Genomic DNA, 22,057 nt, shown 5'->3' with positions numbered 1-22,057 from the left:
TGCCTTCCTATTTTTCTTCTTTATGAATTTGAATCCCTTAGATACCTCATGTAAGTGGGACCCTCCAGTCCTTGTACTGTGTCTGGCTTATTTCACTTATAATATCTTCAAGGTTCATCTATGGTGTAGCACGTGTCAGAATTCCTTCCACTGTATGTACATCCCACGTTTTTTAATCCATCACCTGTCATGGACCCTGGGTGCTTTCACTTCTTGAATATTGTGAATAATGCTTCTATGAACATGGGTGTGCAAATACAGCTTTGAGACTCTGCTTTTAATTCTTCCAGACATATACCCAAAAGTAGGATGGATGGCTCACGTAGTAGTCCCATTTTTCATTTTTTGAGGCCCACCATACTCTTTTCCATAGCAGTCATCATCTACGTTTACTGCTGTCCCGTGTCCCAAATAACCTCCACAGTGACCCTGTGCCGAGGTGGGGCCCGTGTTGGAGGCCGCAGGGCAGGACACCCCTTATGAGACACTCTTGGGACTGAGGGGGCAGCAGCTCCTCTCCAGGGTTGTAAACTGCCATCAAAGGAGAGGGTCCTCTAGCGCCCAGTGGTGTGTGTATGGCGAGGGGACAGTGTGACTCGACTTTTACTTTGGGGACGGCAGGGGCAGGTTCATCATATTCCTCTGGCCACGCAACAGTACCAGGTGCAATTTGATGAGCACCTTTCTAACACTCCGAGTGTCCCACGGAAGCAACACGGCCCTTCACAGCCAGGCTTCCTTCCCCGACACTCAGCCCTCCCGCTGGACTGGAGCGTTGCCAGAGTGAGAAGGCGAACGAGTCCCCTTTGGACTGGCGGCGGCTGGGAAATGTTTTGGGCCCAGGAGCCCAGCAGTCACCGGCGCTGCCCGGGGGCCTCTGTGGGGCAGAGATAACAGGCACAGGAAGGGTGGGGTGGCAAGATCCTCCTAGGAGCACGGCTGCAGTGTAAACAATGAGCTGCCCCCAGCCAGGGCAGGAGGTGATTCATCTCCCCCAGCGTGCAGAGCCTGCTGGCCGCGCTGGCTCCGCACCAAGGGACCAGGAGCCTTGGCCAAGCGCGGACACTTCTCCCCTCCCTGTGCAGGTCGGGGATCAACCCCAGCTCTTCTGGTGACCCGCTTGCCTTCAAAGCCTGGGTGTGTCCAAGAAGTGGTCCGGGAGGCTCAATTGCCCTCAAGGGAGCAGAGGCCTCAGCTCCTGTCTGAGAACAGGCTGGCTTGGGGTTCAGGACAGTGGGAACATGGGGTCTCACCCACTCTCTGGACCCCCACCTGCCCATGTCAAGTGGTATACTCGGGGAATGGCTGCGGCAACTTCCTGTGTTACCCCCTCACCAACCTGAGTAATAATCCAACCGAGAAGGTGGAGAGGGCGCCTGAGCATTTGCATTTGCCTGAAGCAGACCACAGCAGAGGCCAGTGCATCCAAGAGGCCACAATGTAAGATCACAGCACTTTTAATAGCGCTACAGACCCCAAGTGTGGGGACGCTATCCACAGTGCCCCGCTCTACGGCAATGTCCTTCTGGCTGGAATGCCACAGAGGTTCCTCTGGGGGTGGCATCTGGAGAGCAGGTCCCAGTCCTGAAATATATGAAGTGGCACCTCCCCTTGGGCATCGGTCACTGGGCCCCACAGTCTTGTCAAGTCCTGGAGCAGCTCTCCCGCCAATGGAAAGGAGAAGTGGTCCCTCAGGTCACTGCTTGGCCTTCTTCACGATAGTGCCCACAGCAGAGATAACGGTGGTCTTGGAGCCACTGGCACTGGTGGTCACGGTGACGACAGCTGGCAGCGTTGCCGTGGTGGTGAGGATGGTGGGCTGCGCTATGGTTGTCACCGGGATGGCCGAGTCCCACTTGCTCTTCCTCTTTTGGGCATCTGGGAATAAGGCGAGAGAAGTCAGGACCAAGACAAACCAAACAGCAACATTCGCTTTCCCAGAAGGCCAGAGGTCAGAGCTTAGAGAACGGAAACTGAAGGGGCCCCAGCCAGATAGCCCTCTGGCAGTCAGTGAACTGGGGAGCCCACCCCACATTCCAAAGTTAGCTCCAAAACTCCAGGCTCAGAAAAAAGCACGGCAAGGCAGAGCCGAGGCCCAGATCTCCAGGGGGGGCCCCCACACTCCTGTGGGGTCTATTCCCCCACATAAGGCAGGGAAACCCTCACTCCATCTGAGGAAGCAGAAAGCTGTCTTCTACCTGCAACAGCTGTGCTGGCCGTGGTGGTGGTGGTGGCTGTGGCATTGGTCGTGGTACCCTTCTTGGTGCCTGTCACGAATTCAATCTGGAGGGGAGAGGAAAGAGGAAGACCTGGGCAAAGCTGCTGCTCCGCATCCTTTGCCAGCTGTCCACTCCTAGGGGACAGGAGTTTGGCACCATACAAAGGACACACTGAGCAGCAGCTCTGCTGTGACTGTCTGAGGCGTGTGAAGGGGACGTTTACTACTCTAAGAAAGCGTTCCCCAACAGACATCGGATCCCTCCCGGCATCACTAGGCTGCTGCACATGCCCGGGGAACCCCTGCCCGCCAGCACAGGGGAAGGACAGCTGTGGTCCCCAGGGGCTGCAGACGTGGACCCACAATAAGCCTGGGGTTTAGAAGGAGGAGGGGAAGAGAGAGAAGGGAAATTCAGTCAAGGGTTAAGAATGAGAAAACCTGATCATCCCCCAGCACCAGCTCCCACAGGGCTGCAGGGGTGGGGTGGGGTGGGGGCGGCGTACTGGAGGCCGCAGCTGCTGCAAGAGGGTCAGGCCAAACCAAAGGTGGGAGGAATTTCTGTCTCGAGCTTTTTCTCTGAGACTCTGGTCATTAAGTGTCCCGAGGACATTTAGTCTCATAGCCAAATTTCTGTTCCCTGAAGGACCCATACTGCTTGGGAAGAAGCGGTGCTCAAGGTCCTAAAATGAGGGGTTACGTGGAAGCCCTGAGGCAGGCCACCAAGGTGAGCTCTGGAGGCCCGGAAAGGCACAGACCAGAGTGCACCCAGGAAATCCCTGCCTCCATTCAGGTCAGGGAGGACACAGATGACCCCTAACAGAAAGCCACCAGGGTTCTAGAGCTGTAAGGAGCAGGGCAGGGAGAGTACAAGGCAGCAAACCACAGACCCCAAGAAACCAAATGGAAGCAAGGGGAAAACGATTTCTAGCTGAGTTACAGAGCCTGGAAATCCAGTAAGGCCTGTTCTGTCCACAAGGTATGCCTAAAGCTGCTCAGAGTGCCACCAGGCATGAGCTGGGTGGGGCAGAGGCGGGGAGGGCAGCCCGGGCGCCCTGTGGGCTCAGCCAGAGGACCATGCACTCCAAACACCTGCCCTTTTCACCCAGGACATCTGTCCATCACTTACTTTGGTTCGCTCCTTTTTGGCCTTTTCCAGTTTGTCCATTTCAATCTTCTGGGCTTTCGCTACAAAGACAAGAGAAGCTATTATAAAAGCCGTCCTGGAGCAGCTCCCACTTGAGGCCGTCAGACCCTAGTCCAGTGCTCGCTGCACCCCCTGCGTTCTTGTCCCAGGCTCTGAGGCCGCTGCAGGCTGGCGTGGCCTCAGCTTTGAAGGCTCAGGGGTGGGGGGCTGTGCACCTCCTGTCTGGGGGGTCAGCTGCTCCTGCGCAGCGGACGACTGCTGCCCCATGCAGGTGCCGGGACCCAGGGTGGACTATCTTCCCACTGACCACGAGAAGCTGGCATTATGGATTTTTAGGTAGACTTTTGGCAACTAATTCAAATTAAAGCAAGACAAGACTTGTATGGGCAAAACAAAACACGTCTACAGGTCAGATCTGGTCCAGGGGCTGGTTTGAGACCTGTCACCTGAGGGCTCAGACCCTTTGACATTCCTCCCCGTTCTCCCTATTGGGCTCCTTGAGAAACTGTCCTCTCGCTGACCTCAGAACATTCCGCCCCCTGCCTGGGCCTCTGTCTAATCTGCTGGGCTGGCTTCTCTGCACCTTCAAACCTCTGCGTGGACGTGTTTCCTCAGCGAGGTCACCCCACTGCCCTGGCTCGTTAGGTGGCCCTGCATGCACCCTGCTCATCACCACGCTCACTGCTGGCATTCCGCCTCCAGCCCCTGTCTCCTTTGCTGTATTGTAACCTCCAAAGTCAGGGATGGGGTCTGTCTCATTCAAAACTGCATTCCAGCTCCTCGGACACGGTCTCACATAGAGGAGGCCCTGAAATACACACTGCCTGATGACCGACTGACTGCATAGACAGATGGACAGATGGACGGCTACCTACCTAATGCCTCATAGTAGGAGTCTTCAGACCAACCATGGGGGTCAAACATATCCTGAAAAAGAAAAGGTTACAGCTGCAGCCAGTGAGGGCTATCGGATGACAAAAGACTTAGAAACCCAAGTCTGCGCCCCTCCCACCCCCGTCTTTCCATGGATCTTCCTGGCCTGGGGTGCCCCTGCATTCAAAGTCACAGGGGCTCAGCTGTTATTTCTGGTCTCCAGCCGAGAGGGTGGCCAATTTGTCTCTAGGAATATGAGAGCAGTGATGTGTCTGCTCACAGGCTGGCCTACTGCACAGCCCTAACACTCAGGCCCTAACCAACCAGGGGCCCAGGGGCCGGTGTGTCGCTGCAGTCTCTTTGCTGGACTATTTCACAGCAACAGGCTCAGACAAGAGACATGGGACTGCGCTCTTCAGCCAGCACTGCTGCCACATGGACCTTCTGGTGGCTCTGCCTGAAGCCAGCAGAGTGAGCACGGGGCCCTGGGTGTCCGCCCTCAGCCTCCATGTGCAGGACATACCTTTGGGTAGTTGGTGCCGAGCTCATCAATTGCACAGAACTGGATCAGCTTCTCATAGATGCTAAAAGAAGAATACCGGCACTGAGCAGGCCCTCATCCCAGATTATCAGATCAAAACCATCCAGCTCTTGGGCTCAGACGAAACATGAAACCCAGGTGACTGTTCTAAGCTTCCTGACGGGAGGGGAGATGCCCACGGGCCTGACATTCAGTCACCTCTGGACCTTCGCTCTCGCAGAGAGAAGGACGGCTAACCAGGGGCCAGAACGAGTGTGGTGCTGAGGTGAGGGCTGTTTTTTGGGTCTGATCTGGACATCTGATCTTCAGTTTGTGGCTGGGTTGGGGCTACCACACTCAGGCCCACACGAAGGCCAGGGCAGGTCCTTGATGTCACCACACCAGACTCTTTCCCAGGTGTGTCACTTTCTCAGGCCCTGGATAGAGTAAGACCCAGACACAGCTCTGTTCCATTGACCTGCATACAGATCAATTACTTTTTAGAGGTGAAAGGAGAATCCACAATAATGGTCTATTCCACCCCTCTTGTTGTACAGATGAGGGGGTCCTGTGCTTTAGGAGCAGAGCCGGGACGAGGACCCAGCCAGGCCTCCCCCATTCTAGTTCCGGTCTCTTGGTTTCCACCCCACATACTGGTTTATGTGTTCAGCCTGGATCGTAAATGGTAAACCTCCAGCGGGGATAACGCAGTTTGGATGATGCCTCTTTGGGCTCAGGTGAAATCTTAGCTGGGCTTCTCCTTGTCACCTCCATGGGCCATCCCGATGCCCAGTCCAACATCAATGACTCAACTGACCCTGTAGGCTCGTGGGAAACTCACCTGGGGTTCCGAAATTCTTTCTTTCTTTGGATAATGTAGTTCATATCCATTCCTTCCTTTATCTTCCGCTCATAAAGCTTCTGGATCTTGTCCTATGGAAGAGAAAAAGAAGGACGTTTACGACCCTACCCCACCCCTCACAATCCCAGGCTGTGGTCACATGTGCTGTGTGGACGTGTGAACACAGGAGAGCCCCAGAGCCACGCAAAGCCCTGCTCTAGCCACAGACTTTGGCCACCAGCCTTTGACCAGTGCTGAACACAAGTGAGATAAACCGAGACCAGCCTGCTTTTGTTTGCTTTCTCCTGATTGCCCCTGGATGGCTAGTCAAGTGAGTAGTAAAAAGATTAAAGATTAAGGCAAGGAAGCCACGGAGAAGACGATGGACGAATCCGCACCTGGTTCATCAGCTCCTGAATCATCCAAAGGGGGGTTTCGGGCACTGGCGGGGCTAGGCGGGGCTGAAGGCTGGCTTTACATTTTAACTCGGGTTAAGTCCTCAGCAGGGGACCTGGAGGCCATGTCCTTTAGGAGGAAGGAGTCGAGTTGTTTGGACTTGGTCTCACGTATTTCCTAGTGTCCTCTGTGGGGAGGCCACGGATGGCTGGTCCCGCCACTTTACCAAGAGGCACCCTCAGGGGTCAAGAGCTCAGCTCTCGTCTACGGCCATACTACCCTGAACGCGCCCGATCTCGTCTGATCTCAGAAGCTAAGCAGGGTCGGGCCTGGCTAGTACTTGGATGGGAGACCACCTGGGAATACCGGGTGCTGTAGGCTTTAAAAAAAAAAAAAAAGAGCTCAGCTCTCATCAAGCCCCCTCTCCCCGGTCTCTGCTCTGGCTTTTGACAGGACAGAGAAGAAGCACCCGGCGAGGATCCAGGCCCGTGTCACAGGTGTCCCAAGGCCCGCAGAGACGATGCCTGCCAACGGATGGCATCAGTGCTACCCAGATACCCAAGTCTCAGGGCAGAGCCACTTCCGGCCCAGGAAGCTGACACTGGCCCAGAGCAAGGTCCCTCTGCAGCCTCCCCCCATGTTGGCACTTAAACACACAGACTCTCCAGAAGGAAAACACCTGGGGCGCTCTTCACCTGCGAGAGGAGGTGGGCTGGGCTGCAAGTCCTGTGTGACGCCCTCCGGGATCATCAGGAGAGGCCATCGACCCCCTTTGTCAGGCCAATCTTTCTGCCGAGACTGGCCAGAGGAAGCACTGAATGGCAGAGAGAGGTTTGTAATACATTTACTAGGGAAGAGAGAAGCCAAGAGGGACAAACCTCAATGTCACCTCACAGGTGATGGAGGGAGGCCTGATACGGAAGCCTGAGCATACAGAAGCGGACCCGTATCTTACAGATGACTTTTCTGTCTCCTGGGCCATCAGATGGGTTCCCCCCTCTCAGGAGGACTAAAATGTTTGTTGTGTCATGTTTTCTACCATCAGGAGGCTCTGAAAGAGGAGAAATGCCCTTAACTAGAAGGCTAGGCTGGCTGGTTGTCTGTGCTTGGCAGCTTGCCAGACTGGCCTTACATGCTGTGACTTGTTGCCTGGTGTGAAGATTACACTATGCTCGGGAGTGGTGGGCAGGGGGGTGACGACTCAGCAAAGGGAGGAGACTCCCAGAAAAGAGCATCTTCCTGCCACCGCAGCCCCACCTGCTGCATTCCACAGCCCCAGGTCCCATTCGTCACCCACCCGTTAGGGTGGTGCCATGGGCCGGCAGCACAGCCAGAGGCTCGAGTAGAACCTACAGGATCAAAGAACAGGTAGACTGGATGCCACTACTGGGCAGGCTTGGGTGTCCACTCACAGGGGACCCGCAGAGGGACCAGAAACAATCACAGAGGCTAAAAAGGAGGTGTAAACCCCAGCTGTCCCGAGGTCCTGCTCCCATGGGAGTAACTGCACTAAATACTCCATTTCCTTGGGACTTCAATACCTCAGGTCAGGTCTGTCTGAAGTTGTATCAGACAAGAAGCTAGTGAACTGGAAGTTTTGGAAGCGGAGGATAGCAACTGATGCATAACAATGCTTGTGTTTTTGCATTTCTATAATTTATGTGACATTCTGATGGTCCTCCAGCTTCTTAGCAAAGTCCCTGCTGAGATGAGCCCACTGGCTCAGCGGGGTGCACAGAAAAGGTATGTCATCTTCTCTGCCTAGGCTTAGGCCCTCACTGAGGGCAAGCTGGGGTGCCCTAGCTAGAGCAGTACCAGGGGACAGTGGGTACAGAGCCAACTCCGGACAGCAGGCTGAGGGAGGCACCCTGCACTGCAGGCTCCTTCCCACCTTGGCTGTTTCTTTTACAGAAGCCTCTTAAAGCCACACCAAACCAGACACCTGACCCAGGCCACCTCATGTATACGGGTCTCAGAAACCAAGCTCTGTGCTTACTTGTAAGTGATTCGAACATCTGCCAGGGGGTTCAGGTGGGATCTTGATTTCATCAGGTGACATGTTCCGGACTCTTTCAGAAAAGGAGGCTGTTGAGAGAACAGAGAGAAAAATTCTGTTGGGGGGTGGGGGTTAGGATGGGGGATACATACGGACAATGGAAAAAAGAAAAGCACATAAAATGTTTTCAGGGAGGGATAAAGGCTATGAAATAGTGTTCAGAGCAGGCTCTCTCAGAGGGTGGTGTCGTCTGAGTTGAAATCACATGACTAGGAGCCAGCATGCACCAACTTGGGGGAGAGAAGCTCAGGCAGAGGGTATAAGTGTAAAGAATGCGTGCTACCATGTGACAGCAGTTAACTCTTAAGGAAAGGGTATGTCCAGGGTGTGCCAGTAAATGTGTAACCGCTGGGGGTGGAAGGTGGGAAGGGAACAGCCACAATTGGTAGCTTCTGCCAGCTTCCATGGTGTGAATTCTCCTGCCACGGCCAATTTCAAGCTCCCAGTGTGAAGTCGCTGAACCCAGGGCAGGAAGAGAGATGCACACTGGCTCACCCTCCACTGGCTATGCCCCTCACACACCCTCCCAGGATTCTGGAACTCAGAGTTGCTTGGCGCCATCCTTCACATCTCGGGTTATCCTACATAGGAGAAGCGGGGTTCAGGGCTCCCTGGGCTTTGGGATTCAATGCCCTGAAAACTGCCTTGGGCATCAATGTCATTTAAAAAAATTACCTGTTGGTGATTAGCTTAGGGTCATTTAAAAATAAACCAATCAACCCTCTTTTGGTCCACCTCATTCTTGGGAACAAAAGGCCTGATTCTGATGTGAAGAACCACAACTCCCAAGGGACAATTCCCTTGGAGACCTACCACTGCCCACCCAAGTTTTTCTCCTTCTCCCCACTCCCTTCCCTGTGGCCTCTGGTCATCCTGGCGACTGCAGAGTCCTGCTCTGGATCACTCAGACAATGGACTGTTTGTTGTAAGAGTCTGTCTGTGCTCTTTAAAACATTTTCTCATGAAAAGGACCATATAATGAGCAAATAGCAGGCAGAGCGGGGTGGGGCAGGAAGAATGAACGAGCCAGCACCAACAACACCCGGCAACTCCTTCCTGGGGACCCACTGTGTGCCAGCCCCGGGCGAGGCTTTTCTTAGTCCCAAGTGCTGGCGGGGCTGCCTGGGGATGACCCAGCACAGCCTCCCCCTTCTCCTTTCCCAAGGCTGGGTTAATGTTTTCTTATCAGATAAGGTGCTTTGATTTCCACTGTTACTGTAAAGAATGGTGCTGAGCAGGGCTGAGGGTACAGCTCCCAGCTTTGCCAGTCTCAGCTGTTGCCGAACAAGGCTGCACACACTGCCAGCACTGAGGCTGGGCCCGAGCCCAGGGCAGAGTCCCAGAACACGGCCACCTGGGCCGATTCTCACTGTGGTCCGTGGAGCCTCACCGGATGCACCCCAAGAACAGAGAGCACTAGACCTGCCATTTGGGTGAGGACCAGAGGACCGAGACTGGGTGACACGGCCTCTGTGGACCTGAGACACCAGTGCAGCCCAGGAGCAGTTGCTACCAGGGGACGACGTGCTTCTCTGTGCCCAGCACCTTCCTCTGTCTCTCGACTCCTGAAGCAAGAGTGACACCCAGATCTGGCTGCAGTTCAACTCTCATTCTGATTTCCTCCTTCCTCCTTCCTTAGAAGCAGGAGTTCTAAGCCTGAGGCTGAAGCAGGCTGCAGAGGCCAGCTGGCAGTGGAATTAGGTGGGCGAGCTGGTCCTCCGATGCCATGAGCATCAGCAACAAAAGCATGCGGGGCCTGGGCAAGCTTTGGTCACAGAGCGGGGAAGGCTGAGCGCTTCCCTAGGGTGGAGAGCATATGTCAGCATGTGACACAGAAACAAAGAACGCCCTTTGGCATTTGCCAGGAAAGAAAGCCTTTTGGAAAAACAGGGTGTGACAGTGTTGCCATAACAACCCACCACACTCAGGGTCACATGGTACACAGTATGGCAGGGTAGGGAGACCCCCTCCTGAGTTCCTAGGTTAGGAACAAGAGAATTCCTAGGGAGTAACTGGCAAATGAAGGGATACATTCAGGAAACCAGATAAGAGTGTATGTATTCCACTGATTTCAGGAGCAACCTTTCCGTGGTTCTTTTTCCCAAGTCCCAGAATGAATCTAAAGTAGAAGACACCAGACCCAACATGTGGCTCTGTGAGCAGAATCTCAAAGCATTCCCAGGAAATACACTGAGAGCTGTGCCCAGGCACAGGGGGCAGCCCATGTCTGTGGCTGCTCCTGGGTCTGCTGGGGTGTTCTAGGAAGGCAGCCATAGTAGGAACTGGGAGGCCTGCCATCGGCGTGCTTCACCCTGTGCATGCCCAAGTCAGACAGCAGGGGCGAAATCCATAGCTGCCAGGGAGCAATCTGAGCAGGACAGTTAGTCAGCTGGGCTCCAGTATAGCGGGCGGGCAATGAAGGAACGCCTGGGGGTGCCGTGGGGCCGTGAGCAGGAGGCATTGGAGTGTCTCTGGCTCCCTAGAGACATGCAACACCCAACTGGATCACCACCTGGTGCCACTGCTCCTGGCACGCCCAGGGGGCACCGGGGGGCACTTGGAGGGGATGGACAGGTCATGTGCGCTCAGCTCTGTCCAGCAGCTACAGTGCTGGAAAGACCAATGGGTCAGCCGCCTGCTTTCATTTGTTCCATTAAACCCGGGGCTGTTCACACATACGACAGTGCTTCCCACACCAGGGGAGCAACCTGAGAGTCAGTCCTACATCCAGAGGACGGACAAAGGAGCTGAGTTCAGGCAGAAGGGCTGACGACGGCGGCACCATGAGTGAAAGCCACTCTGTTCAGCTAAGCTATTAGCTTCTCAGTGAGAAATGGTAACAGTCATGAAAACGGTAAGGCTTAAAGATCTACCTGTGACCTCTGCAGGTGAACGGATTAGACACTGTGGTGCAATCCTACAATAAAATAATATTTAGCAATAAAAAGAAAGAAAACTATAGATATGCTCAACAACATGGGCGGATCTCAAAAACAAAAATGATTCCATTTGTAGGAATGGTCCTCAACTGGGAGCGATTTTGGCCCCCCCCTCCACGGGGAATATTTGGCAATGTCTGGAAACATTTTTCATTGTCACATCTGGTGGGGGAGGGCAGTGCTCTTGGCATCTAGTGGGCACAGACCGACGATACTGCTAAAACACTGTACAATGCACAAGCCAGGCCCCCACAACAAAGAATTATCCAGCCCAAAATGTCAGTAGTGCCGAGGTTGAGAAATCTTGATTTATATGAAATTCTAAAAAGGGCAAAACTACAGTGAAGAAAGAGCACTGCTTGCCTGAGGCTGCGGGAGGAAACTGTTCAAGGGGAGGAGTCCGCGAACATTTTGGGAGTGAAGGAAACGTTCTACATTATGGTTGTTGTGGGAGTTAATCCGACTCTACGCATCTGTCAAAACTCATCAAACGGCACACTTTAAACTGGCCAATCTTACTCTGTGTAAGTTATAATCTCAATGAAGCTATTTTCGAGTGGCCTGGAGAGAAAAAGTGAAAGCTGGTTGAGGAAGAGGTTGTGGGGGAGATGGCTGATGGCCACATACACTCATTCCACCGCCTGCCCAGCACAAGCACTGCTGGCAGCAGCAGAGGGCACTGTGGCCCCGGGCTCTATGGCCCACGGCCCACTCCCCCCCCCCCCGCCCCGCCCCGTTTCCTGGTAGTAAACAGCAGGGATGGGTGAGGTGGGGGAGGGGAGAGGGGGCTGAAGCTCCAGTCCACACCCGTCCTTTGGGTCACCCACTTGAGGAGGCCACGAGCTTCCTGGCAAGGGCGTGCCCTGCTTCCTCTGCCCAGAAAGCCAACTGGTACACCCCCATAGTACCATGTTCTAAAGAGCAAACTCTATGGTTTTAGGAAAATTCCAGCTTTTATGGGATTTGAAAGACACACACTCCATCCATTCCTCAGAAAATTCAGGAATAAAGGCAGCATCCTACTGAGGGTCTGTGCTACTCGGAGTGTCCCTGCCCCATCCTTCCTCAGAAGACAAACAGTTTTTTTCAGTTAGGAAAACCAGAATGGGTCCCCATCTCCCACCCCCAGGGAAAGGATTCTGTCCCGAAAAAGGACAGGTGGAGGGCTGCAGGAAGCAGCATGTCTAGCCTGAGTCCTGGGATCCCCAGGGCTGGAACTGGTAAGAAGGCGCAGAAGCAGGCCCTGCAGGCCGCCTGTGGACCTGGGGAGCAAGAACCCCGCTTTATAAAGATTAAGCAGGCAGGGTGAGACTGTCACCGTCACCCCAGAAAGGGAGGTTTGGCCAGGCTTTGAGAGAGCAGTAACAAAGTCCTCTGTGAGGTTTGGCCCGGCTTTGAGAGAGCAATGACCAAGTCCACACCCACAAAGTCCACTGAGGGAGTTGAGGCACTTGGAGAAGGGGTACGAGGCTGGAGTTAACACAGGACTGAGATGACATGTGTGCCATTTTCCAGAAACGTACCCGCCCTGCCCTCCCAAGTCACCAAGGGTCCCAGATTCCACGACTGTTGAGGCGTGTTCTCCTTCGGGGACAGAACAAGTGTCAGCAGAGGCCACACGCTTGCTCCTGGGGCGCATGAATGTGCCACCAGACAGGGAAGGAGGTGGTCCGAGGGCAGAGGACGCGCCCTGGGCATAAGGGGAATGAGCTCCCAGTGGAGAGGCCTGGAATCCCTCCTGACAGCACTGGCAGCGGACCAAAGCCCAACGAAACACACCATGGATATGATTTTCAAAGAAGAATTGTTCCCTGGGTGTCTTACCCAGCCATCTCAGGAAGTGCCAGAGGCCCTGAGAAGAGAGAGCAGGAGAGACAAAGCTCCAGCCAGAACAGCTGCCTTGGCCGAAGCAGAGAGAAGCCCCACGCCCAGCAGGCCCCGCGTGGCCGGAAGCCAGTTCGCTTAGGCCAAGGCTCAGAATGTGCCCTCACGGCGTTCCTGTACTTACCAACTAATTCCTGTGGATCCCGCTTTTCCACTTCTGGGTTATCCTGTAAAACAGAACCAAAAATACAAGGAGGTAAGCATGGCATTTCCGATCCAAAGTCACTTTCCACAGAGACCAGTGAGGATACTCAAGGAAGGGAAAAAAGTGAAGGCACCGCAGGGAACCCTGGGAGTGAGCCAATGCTTCGGGGCCTTCTGGGACCCCTGAACCCCTTCTTCCCTTATCAGAACAGCCAGGACGCTCCAGTCACCCACTTCAGTCTCTCCTCCATGGCCTCCAGCAGAGCCAATACCCACCAAGGCTGAGGCGAGCAAACGCCGGCCATCCGTCACCTGCATACCTGGATCCTGCCCGCGGCTCCCCCCTAGCCAGCCACCTCAGAACATGGCCACCCCAGCTGGTACTAAGGAAGCAAGAGGTGGTTATTTTATAACGTGAGATACCATGACTAAAACACAAAGACTACCTACTCCCAAGAGGTTTTTCTTTTAGTTTAAGCAAAAAGGGGAGACTTTATCACAAGGGAACCCAGGAGCAGGCACGTAGCCAGCCTTTGATAAAAGTGACCGAACCAGGCCCCAGAAAGGCTCCGGCATGCAGGCAGCTGCTCTCCCTGGCTCACCCTCCAGCTCTCTTTACGTTGGCTTTATATTCTCCAAAGAAAAGCTTTCTCTGATGCTTAATGCAGACTACTGCCCCACAACACACACTTCCACGCGTCCTTCGCTCTAGCCGTGTGCAGAAACCTAAGAGCAAAGGTTTCTTATCAGACATTTTTCTGGACTTGCTCTGTATTTCACTGCTTAGAGTAAATGCCTCATCTAAACCAAACTAACCTGGAGAAGACCCCCCCGCCCTGGTTCTAGCTCCGTCACGAGCCCGACCCAGTGAGGGAGGCCGTTCCCCGCTTCCCAATGGTACATCAGCAAGAATATCTGTCTCTCCCCATTTCTGGGGAAACCCAATCCCTCGATCACAGTTAGATCGGGGGGACTTGAGGGCCACAAAACAGTAATGATCTAAGTGGCAGAAGCTGCGCTCCCAGGAAGTTGTTGGATCTCACTTCCTTTTGCTTTGGTGGGTGAGGGAGGGGAAAAGACAGTAACAACTCTGGAACACGACCTGCACACAGAAACGGTTGTAGGGCTCTGTTCTCTATTCACATGAAGAAACATGTCAGAAAGGAAGGCGCAGGAAGGACACCTAACCCCCTCCCACGTGATGGCTCCAAGCTAAGACCAGAGTAGGAGATCTTAGCCCCCCCTTCCCTCAAAAAGTCCCTCTGGATTCTGGGACAGGCCAAAACCCCCTCAATTCTGCTGAACACTGCAGCTATTCATTCAACCTGGACAGGCATGATGTCCAGGCCAGGCTGCTTAGCAACGCGGCTCCTCTACCACCCACCCCTGCCAATCAGGTGGGCAAAGAGGAGGCCGGCCTGAGCCGGGGTAGAGAAGGGTCAGGAGGCGGCCTGGAGGAGTGCCATGCCAAATTCAGGTTGGTCATCAATCAGCTGCTCCACAGACAGTGCCAGTCCCCAGGGGCCCACAACAATTCCTTTGTAGCAGTGACTCTGGAGGAACCAATGTTAAAGAACGTGACAGTAACAAAATGTGGCACCATCAAAGGCCCTGAAAGTCCCCCCCAGGGGCCAGCTTTCTGGTTGCTAATTGTGGGAAAACATCAGTTGGGTACATCCTACCTCCTTTCCCAGGCCAGCTGGCTGGTCGCCCTGCACTGTGTCAGCCCCTCTCCTAGCCCTAAATGCAGAGCCGAGGCAAGATATCCAGGCTGGAATTGTTGGAATTCTACGGGTATACTCCAGAGACACAGGAAGTTAGTCACCAAACAAGCAAGGTCTCTTCAAAGGGGACTTGTTTACTCCCGGGCCTCCCTGGGTAAGGTAAAAGGCCCTGAGCCCCCATGGGGCTGCTTGTAGCTTTTCGGTCCCTGGCAATGGGGGCAGGGGCAGGGGGAATCCCTGTCTTTCATAACATCCTTGCCTGGCTTAGCAGAGGTTGTTTAGTCATGTCTCTGGAAGAAAAGAGATGATAGGGCAAAATCACAAGCAGAAAAGTTTTACCTTTCCCCTTGGTTTTAGTCTTTCCTTTTTTGGCTTTACTCCTGATCCCCTCCCCCCCAAATTAATCATTCTACACATTAAAAAAAAAACCCAAAAATAAAAACATAAACTTGGTGGTTGGTTTCAATCTGCCAAGCAGTCTAGTCTTTGCTGTTTCACCCTCACAACACACGCGTGAACACACGCACGTGCTGCGTGTGCCCAGAGTGCGCCCTGAGCCCCGTGGAGCTGCGGACTCCTACTCAACCCCAAGCCCGACATCCCCAACACCCCAACTTCTCAGCAGTGGAACCCAGCTCCCCAGTCCCTCTAAGCAACGTGCCGACCACCAGACATGGACCCAACTCCAAGCGCGAGATTCTACCGCCTTAAGAGAATCCCCTGGGCCAAACGTACAAAGGAGCCTCCACAGATGAGCGGGCACACAATTCTGCACAAAGGTCTCCTAGAGAAGACCTGGGAATCTGTGCTTGTTCAGATTTCCCGTTTGTGTCACAGACAGACACCTGTGGGGCTTCTAAGGCCCCGGGGAATCAGGCTGTGGGCACCTGTGCCTCCTGGTGGCCACACCTTGGTATGTGTTTGAATATACTTCTGCCCTGACATGAACAAGCTGGGGGTGAGCTCCTGGGCATGTGTCACTGGACCAAGGTGGTCCTGAAGAAAAATGCCAACACCCCAAGTTCTCCTGGATCCTAAAGCAGCTGAAGCCCACACCCTGCCCTGAGCATGAGAAGAAAAAGGGCTGAATGAGGCCCCATATCCTGTGTGCTCCAAATGGAATTGGGTCCAGGACTTGAAGCGGTGCCGCAGGAAGCCAGCAAGGAAGGAGAGTTGGGGTGCCTGGCGACGCCCAGAGGGCAGGTGTCAAACACCCCAAAGATGTTTTTCAGAACCACTTATGCTCAACTGTCCACTGAGGCAAGTTTCATCCAATGAAAGCAGCCTCAGGGGGACAGTCCTTTGGGGGTGAGGTGGGGGTGTCCACACTCCAGACGAAGACCTAGAGAGACAGCCTCCTCCCAGCCATGTCCTAGTCACGTACCAGGAATTCAGTACGAAGAAGAGCCAAGCAGCCATGATAGTTATCTTGGAAGCCAGCCACGGGGTCAGAAAAAACATCTGATAAAATGTTTAAAATGATAGCGCTAAGGAGACAGCCGGGAGGTTCACGGTATTAAACTGCCAGGAGCTCAAGAAACCGGTTTTACAAAACCGGCAATAGGGAGAGCGTCTCACTGTGCCCTTAAAGAGGCAGGAAGAGGCGGTTAGGATACCAGCAGAGCAACAAGAAACCACTGTTCCTTTTCTTCCCTTTCCTCCAAAGCAGTGTTTCGGAATGCACTGGGACACCTGTCTTGACTTGTAGGAATCCATCCCTCTGGCCGCCAGGTGGATATATTCAGTTGGCCAAAGCCATGAACTCAGCCTGGAGATCTATTTTCCAGACAGTTGTCTGCGTCAGCCAGGAGGCATGGAGCCCACACCCTCCGACATGGCAGGCAGAGGGGTTTTCACCCAGTTCTTTAGGAAGGTGAAAACGAAGCATCTCACCTAGCAGCTCCTAGGAGAAAAGACCAGATAAACCGCTTCAGCTCTCTAGTTCAGGAAAAACTGAACAAAATCCACAGCTTTCTAAGAAGCCAAGTGAGGAGATGGGAAAGGGAGGAGAGAGAGCACTGAGCTGGTCAAAGAAACCAAACTCTGAGGCAAGACCTTCCCTTCTGACTGTCTGCACCCCTTCAGCTTCCCCCAGCTTCACCTGAGACTAAAGCCCCACCAACCAGGCCACAAGGCAGCCTGCAGCAGGCAGGGGACGTCCCTGGAGAACAGCGATCTGAACCTGTCAAATTCTGGTTCTTAATCAACTGTGTCTCAGACTTGTAAGGATGCAACAGCCAGGGCAGGGGCCTCGTGTTCAGGAATTACAGAACCTGGAAGGTAGTTCCTCCTGCAGAGAATACAAAAGTCCAACCACCAACAAAATTACGACTGAAGCAGAGGAAGGAAGTGAAAACAACATGGCTCCACAAAGTGGGATAAGCTGCCATCTGAGCTGGATTTACTCAGCAGAGAAGTACCAGGTCCTGGTAGAGAGAACGGAAGTTTATTTACAGTCGACAATGCTTCGCCAGTCCTTCCTGGAACCTGCCCCACAAAGCACGCTCAAAGATCCATGGTGCAACTTGAGACAAAGCAACGCAGCCTCTGGAAGCTGGATTCTGCCAAATCTAAACATCACTTTTTCTCTCCAGCTTTGGGAGCATTACCGTGTTTCCCCGAAAATAAGAACTAGCCGGACAATCAGCTCTAATGCGTCTTTTGGAACAAAAATTAATATAAGACCCGGTCTTATTTTACTATAAGACCCGGTATAATACAATATAATACAATACAATATAATATAATACTGGACACAACATAAGACCGGGTCTTATATAACATAATATAAAGACCTGGTCTTATATTAATTTTTGCTCCAAAAGAGCTGATTGTCCAGTTAGGTCTTATTTTTGGGGAAACATGGTAGGCATAGAGAAAGCACTCTGCACAGAGGGCAAAGGGCAGCCTCACCCCCTCTGCCAGGGGAAGAATGCTAGACTGTATGTTTTCTGTTGAATGATGTAATCCAGCATCTTAAAAGTAGGTGGCAGGTGGAGAGGGAGGTCAGTAAAACAAAACCTTCCACATCTTACGTTCTCAGACGTGGGCCTGTCCAAGTAGAGTCCTACTCATATCTCACTTAATGAGCAGAGTACTGACTTAAAAATGAATCCTTGGGGCCGGCCCGGTGGCTCAGGCGGTTAGAGCTCCATGCTCCTAACTCCGAAGGCTGCCGGTTCGATTCCCACATGGGCCAGTGGGCTCTCAACCACAAGGTTGCCAGTTCAATCCCTCGAGTCCCGTGAGGGAGGGATGGTGGGCTCTGCCCCCTGCAACTAAGATTGAACACGGCACCTTGAGCTGAGCTGCCTCCCGGATGGCTCAGTTGTTGGTTGGAGCGCGGGCTCTCAACCACATGGTTGTCAGTTCAATTCCTCGACTCCCGCAAGGGATGGTGGGCAGCGCCCCCTGCAACTAAAATTGAACACGGCACCTTGAGCTGAGCTGCCGCTGAGCTCCCGGATGGCTCAGTTGGTTGGAGCGTGTCCTCTCAACCACAAGGTTGCCGTTTCAACTCCCGCAAGGGATGGTGGGCTGTGCCCCCTGCAATTAGAAACGGCAACTGGACCTGGAGCTGAGCTGCGCCCTCCACAACTAAGACTGAAAGAACAACAACTTGAAGCTGAACAGAACCCTCCACAACTAAGACTGAAAGGACAACAAGTTGACTTGGAGAAAAAGTCCTGGAAGTGCACACTGTTCCCCAATAAAAATCCTGTTCCCCTTCCCCAATAAAATCTTAAACAACAACAACAAAAAAAAGAATCCTTGCTGCAGCCCCACACCTTGGGGAAGCCCTGCCATTTCAGCCTTCTCTTCTGCACCCCTGGCAACGCCCGCTCCCTGAACACCCACCTCCCCACTTGTGCCTAGTAAGCCCCATTCAGACTTCAGAACTCAGCTCAAGGACACCTTCCTTTACCCCACCCCACTGGCCGATGAAGACGTCTGCCCCACCCTGTGCTCTCAGTAACAGTCTTATTTACCACTATGTCCTCAGCACCTGCAACAAACACTGAAAACACACACACTCTCTCTCTCCCTCCGACCCCCCACTTTCTAACCAGTCAGGTTTTCTTTAGTCCAGCTGAGGGTTTCACAGCCACATTCAGCTGCAGTGCTTTGACCCCAGACTCCAAACCTTCAAGTCCACAGTTAGTTTCAATGTGTGGACTCCATGTGAAAAAGGGAGGCAGCAGAAGAGGAACTAATAAAGGGGTTGGACCTGCAATAAAAGGCTGATGTGGCGCAGGCAGGAGAAAGAAGAGGGGGGCACCACTCCTGAATTAAAAACACCTGAAATCTAGTTTGCTGCTCCTAATCCTAAGACAAAAAGTACTGGATACTTTATTTATTTACTCCACAAATCATTTACTGAGCATTTATTATGGACCAGACAATGGCCAAATGCTGGGGATATACTAGGAACAAAACTCAGTCTAGGAATTACTGTGGGCATGTGGAAGCACTTCAACGAAAGAGCTCACCTAATTCTCACAACACCCCAGTACTGTGAACACACAATACTGCTGCTTCTGAAGTGACTGGTGTGTCTGGGGAGCCCTCTTGAAAGCATCAGAATGAAAGTCAAAAGGTTTTCTGAGCCGCAAATGTGAGTCACTTCATGTTGCCAAGAAAGCAGCAATTCTGGAACTTTTATCAAAATACCTCCCAGCTCCAGAAGAAAATTATTGTGGTTTGACAGACATGGTTGGGGCATGGCCTGAGAGCTGTCAGTCATCCCAAGGCTCAGAGGGAGTCACTGAACCCAGTGCTGTGTGGGGCCAGCTCCCTATGGCACAGATGCCCACATGGGCTGTTTTCCCACATACACAGGAGAGCTGCAGAGAAAGCCCGTCGCCAGCACACTTCCTTCAGTTGTATCCTGTTGGTCAGGATGGGCCACTGCCATGGCACGCTGCCTGCCTGGGGATGGAAACACTCAATTTATCGAAAAATGGGCGGAAGTTGGTGGGGCCACCTTGGATGTGGCAGACTCGCCTGCACTCCAGCGTCCTGACGGGAAGGCTCAGCTCCCAAGCAGAGAAGGTTTCTACAGGAAGGAGTTAAACAGGCGTTTGCCAAGACAAATTAAGCCGGCTCTAGGACTGGCTTTGTAGACCTGAGAAAAGGCAGGGAGACAGGGAAGAAACAGTGCTCTTTCTCTATCTGAAAAAACCCAGCCACGACAAAGCCGAAATTGCTCAGCATGGCGCTGATGCTGTCACAGGGAACCAACCAGACTTTAGTGGAAACGCAAAGCTCTGGCCAGGAGCTTCTCCGTAGGGGACACTTTGTTATCTGACCTTCCAAGTGGAATCTCAGATTCCATTCTAGATACTTAAAGATTCTGAGCTTCCTGAAAGTGGTAAAAGATGTTCAGAGAGGGCCATTCCATTCCTCTCCCCACCCGTGGGGGAGGGTGTCAGGGTGGGCGGCGTCTGGGTACAAAGGTCACCTCACATCAAGGATCTGAGTTCAGCTCTCCGTGGTGGAGCCAGGTTCTTAAAGGTTTTCCACAAAAACAGTGTCTCTATGCTTCAAGTTGTTATCTGGGGAGGCAGCCAAGGACAAGGGAGGCAGCTTTGTGAGGCTGAGGACAGCAGAGTGAAGCCTTTGAGACACATACTCAACACGGCCACCGAATTACAAAAGCATATCCTGCCTGAGAGGTCAGGTGCCAAGCTGAGGTGCCAGATAAACATTGGGACAGACAGAACCAAGATAACAGAAAGCTAGGATTATGGAAAAGCAAACTGGTCATCACCTACACTCTGACAGGAAGAGGAATTAATTATGTACGGGGCAGAAGGAATGCCAGTATCTTTAAGACACCGCTTACGAAAAACTTCCCGAACTCCAATGTTGGGACTACAAGTGAGCAAAATCCCATTGATGCCAGAGATTGCACAACTGCATTTCAAGAGACGTGGATTAAAACACGGAACAGGACTTCCAGTCAAGATGGCAGAGTAGGCAAGTCCAGGGCTACTGGCCCCAGCGGCAGATTCACAATGGGCCTCAACCTTTGGAGAGGGACATGATCTCTACAGATACACTGTTACAACGGAAAGAACTTCATCATGTAACTTTAAATTCTTGTCCCATTACCAGATCACACAGCCTATAGAATACTATGAATAGTCCCTGAATAAATCCTCCAATTATTTTGCGATTGATGTAATTAATTATACTGCATTCCATATTTTGTATTAGAAAGCACTGATACTAAATACAAGCATTTAAAAACACTCCAAAACAAAACAAACAAAAGAACCCCTGAAAAACACAGAAGGAAGACGGGAAATGCTGGATCCCTAAGGACAGGCAGTTGGCTCTCTGCATCACACAATTTCAAAAAGATAAATCCCAACTGGGGAAGGAGGGGCCCAGCCACACCTCAATCAGTAATCTGCGGCATCTGGGCCTGCAGGGAAGTATGTTGGGGCTTGCCGGGCTGCCGGGTGGGCGGAATGGGCACACAGCGGCTCCTTGGCCACAGAACCGTGCAGGAGCAGGGTGGGGCTTCTGGGAGTCTGAGCTTCAACTGACTGGGAGCAAGTGCAGTCAGGAAGGGTCTGCTGGCATTGCGGTGGAGCCAAGAGGGGGTTCAGGAGAATAATGGTTCTTGTTCTCCTTTGCATGAGATCACAACTTCCAGCAATTACAACGTTCCTACTAGCACAGTGCTCAGCCTCAGATGTAGCCAGGCCTTCTATGGAAGGCGGTAAGACAAAGGACCTAGCTTGGATTTCTCTCAGTCTGGACAACAAAAGAACTGCTTGCACAGCTGGCCCCTTCTCTGTACTTCTGTCTGCTGCTCAGATCAGATCACCAGACCTGTAGACCCTAGCCTAGGCTGGGTGGGTTCTCCCCAGCACGGAAATTCCATGTCTCCCACTTCTGCAAAGGGCAATCCTAGCCTTGTTAAAGATGAGGCCTAAAGAAGGCCACTCGGCCATTCATTATGGTGAGAGAAAGGAAATGCCAAATGTTAAGCATGCTTGGGCATTCTCAACAATTCGAAGTCTGTACGACAACTTCCAGTGAGAAGTTAAGAGCTGGTGGCTCCCAAACCAGCAATGGTCAAAGGGTCATTTCTTTCTCTGGTCCTAGGTGAGTCACGCTGCAATTTTTTTTCTAATCAGCATTTAAAGGACCATGAGGTACGGGAGGCCGAACATGGGGCAGGTAGGATAAAACCAAGATAGAGGGACCAAGCATACATTCTCTCTCCCGTGCCCTAAAAACACAGAACTCACTAGAAGGTAACATATATTAGTCAAGTCTCACAATAACCCCATGAGGCAGACAT

The 22,057-nt window shown here is 52.7% G+C and overlaps 1 protein-coding gene and 1 non-coding gene across 3 annotated transcripts in view; one reads left to right on the top strand and one right to left on the bottom strand.

The window, feature by feature from the left end:
• Positions 1 to 1,441: 1,441 nt before the first annotated feature.
• The window catches only part of SAP30BP (SAP30 binding protein), a 32,259-nt gene continuing 11,643 nt past the window's right edge, over positions 1,442 to 22,057 (bottom strand). For both annotated transcript variants that reach the window (XM_019745529.3, XM_088802387.1), the window contains 8 exons: positions 12,996 to 13,038; positions 7,989 to 8,077; positions 5,597 to 5,688; positions 4,759 to 4,819; positions 4,238 to 4,289; positions 3,345 to 3,403; positions 2,199 to 2,283; positions 1,442 to 1,878 (listed from right to left, as the gene is read on the bottom strand). In XM_019745529.3, the coding sequence (XP_019601088.1) occupies positions 1,697 to 1,878; positions 2,199 to 2,283; positions 3,345 to 3,403; positions 4,238 to 4,289; positions 4,759 to 4,819; positions 5,597 to 5,688; positions 7,989 to 8,077; positions 12,996 to 13,038 (663 nt within the window). In that variant the 3' untranslated portion in view covers positions 1,442 to 1,696. The remainder of the gene's footprint in view (positions 1,879 to 2,198; positions 2,284 to 3,344; positions 3,404 to 4,237; positions 4,290 to 4,758; positions 4,820 to 5,596; positions 5,689 to 7,988; positions 8,078 to 12,995; positions 13,039 to 22,057) is intronic.
• On the top strand, positions 6,255 to 6,373 carry LOC141569021 (5S ribosomal RNA). The gene has a single exon (XR_012492420.1). It is a non-coding gene; the product is annotated as a 5S ribosomal RNA (ribosomal RNA).

Source organism: Rhinolophus sinicus, chromosome 12 (genome assembly GCF_057876585.1).
Source record: "Rhinolophus sinicus isolate RSI-liver-muscle chromosome 12, RSI-T2T, whole genome shotgun sequence".
NCBI classification, from domain to species: Eukaryota; Metazoa; Chordata; class Mammalia; order Chiroptera; family Rhinolophidae; genus Rhinolophus; species Rhinolophus sinicus.
Note: the sequence above shows the minus strand (reverse complement) of the source record. Positions and strands in the feature narration are given on the sequence as shown.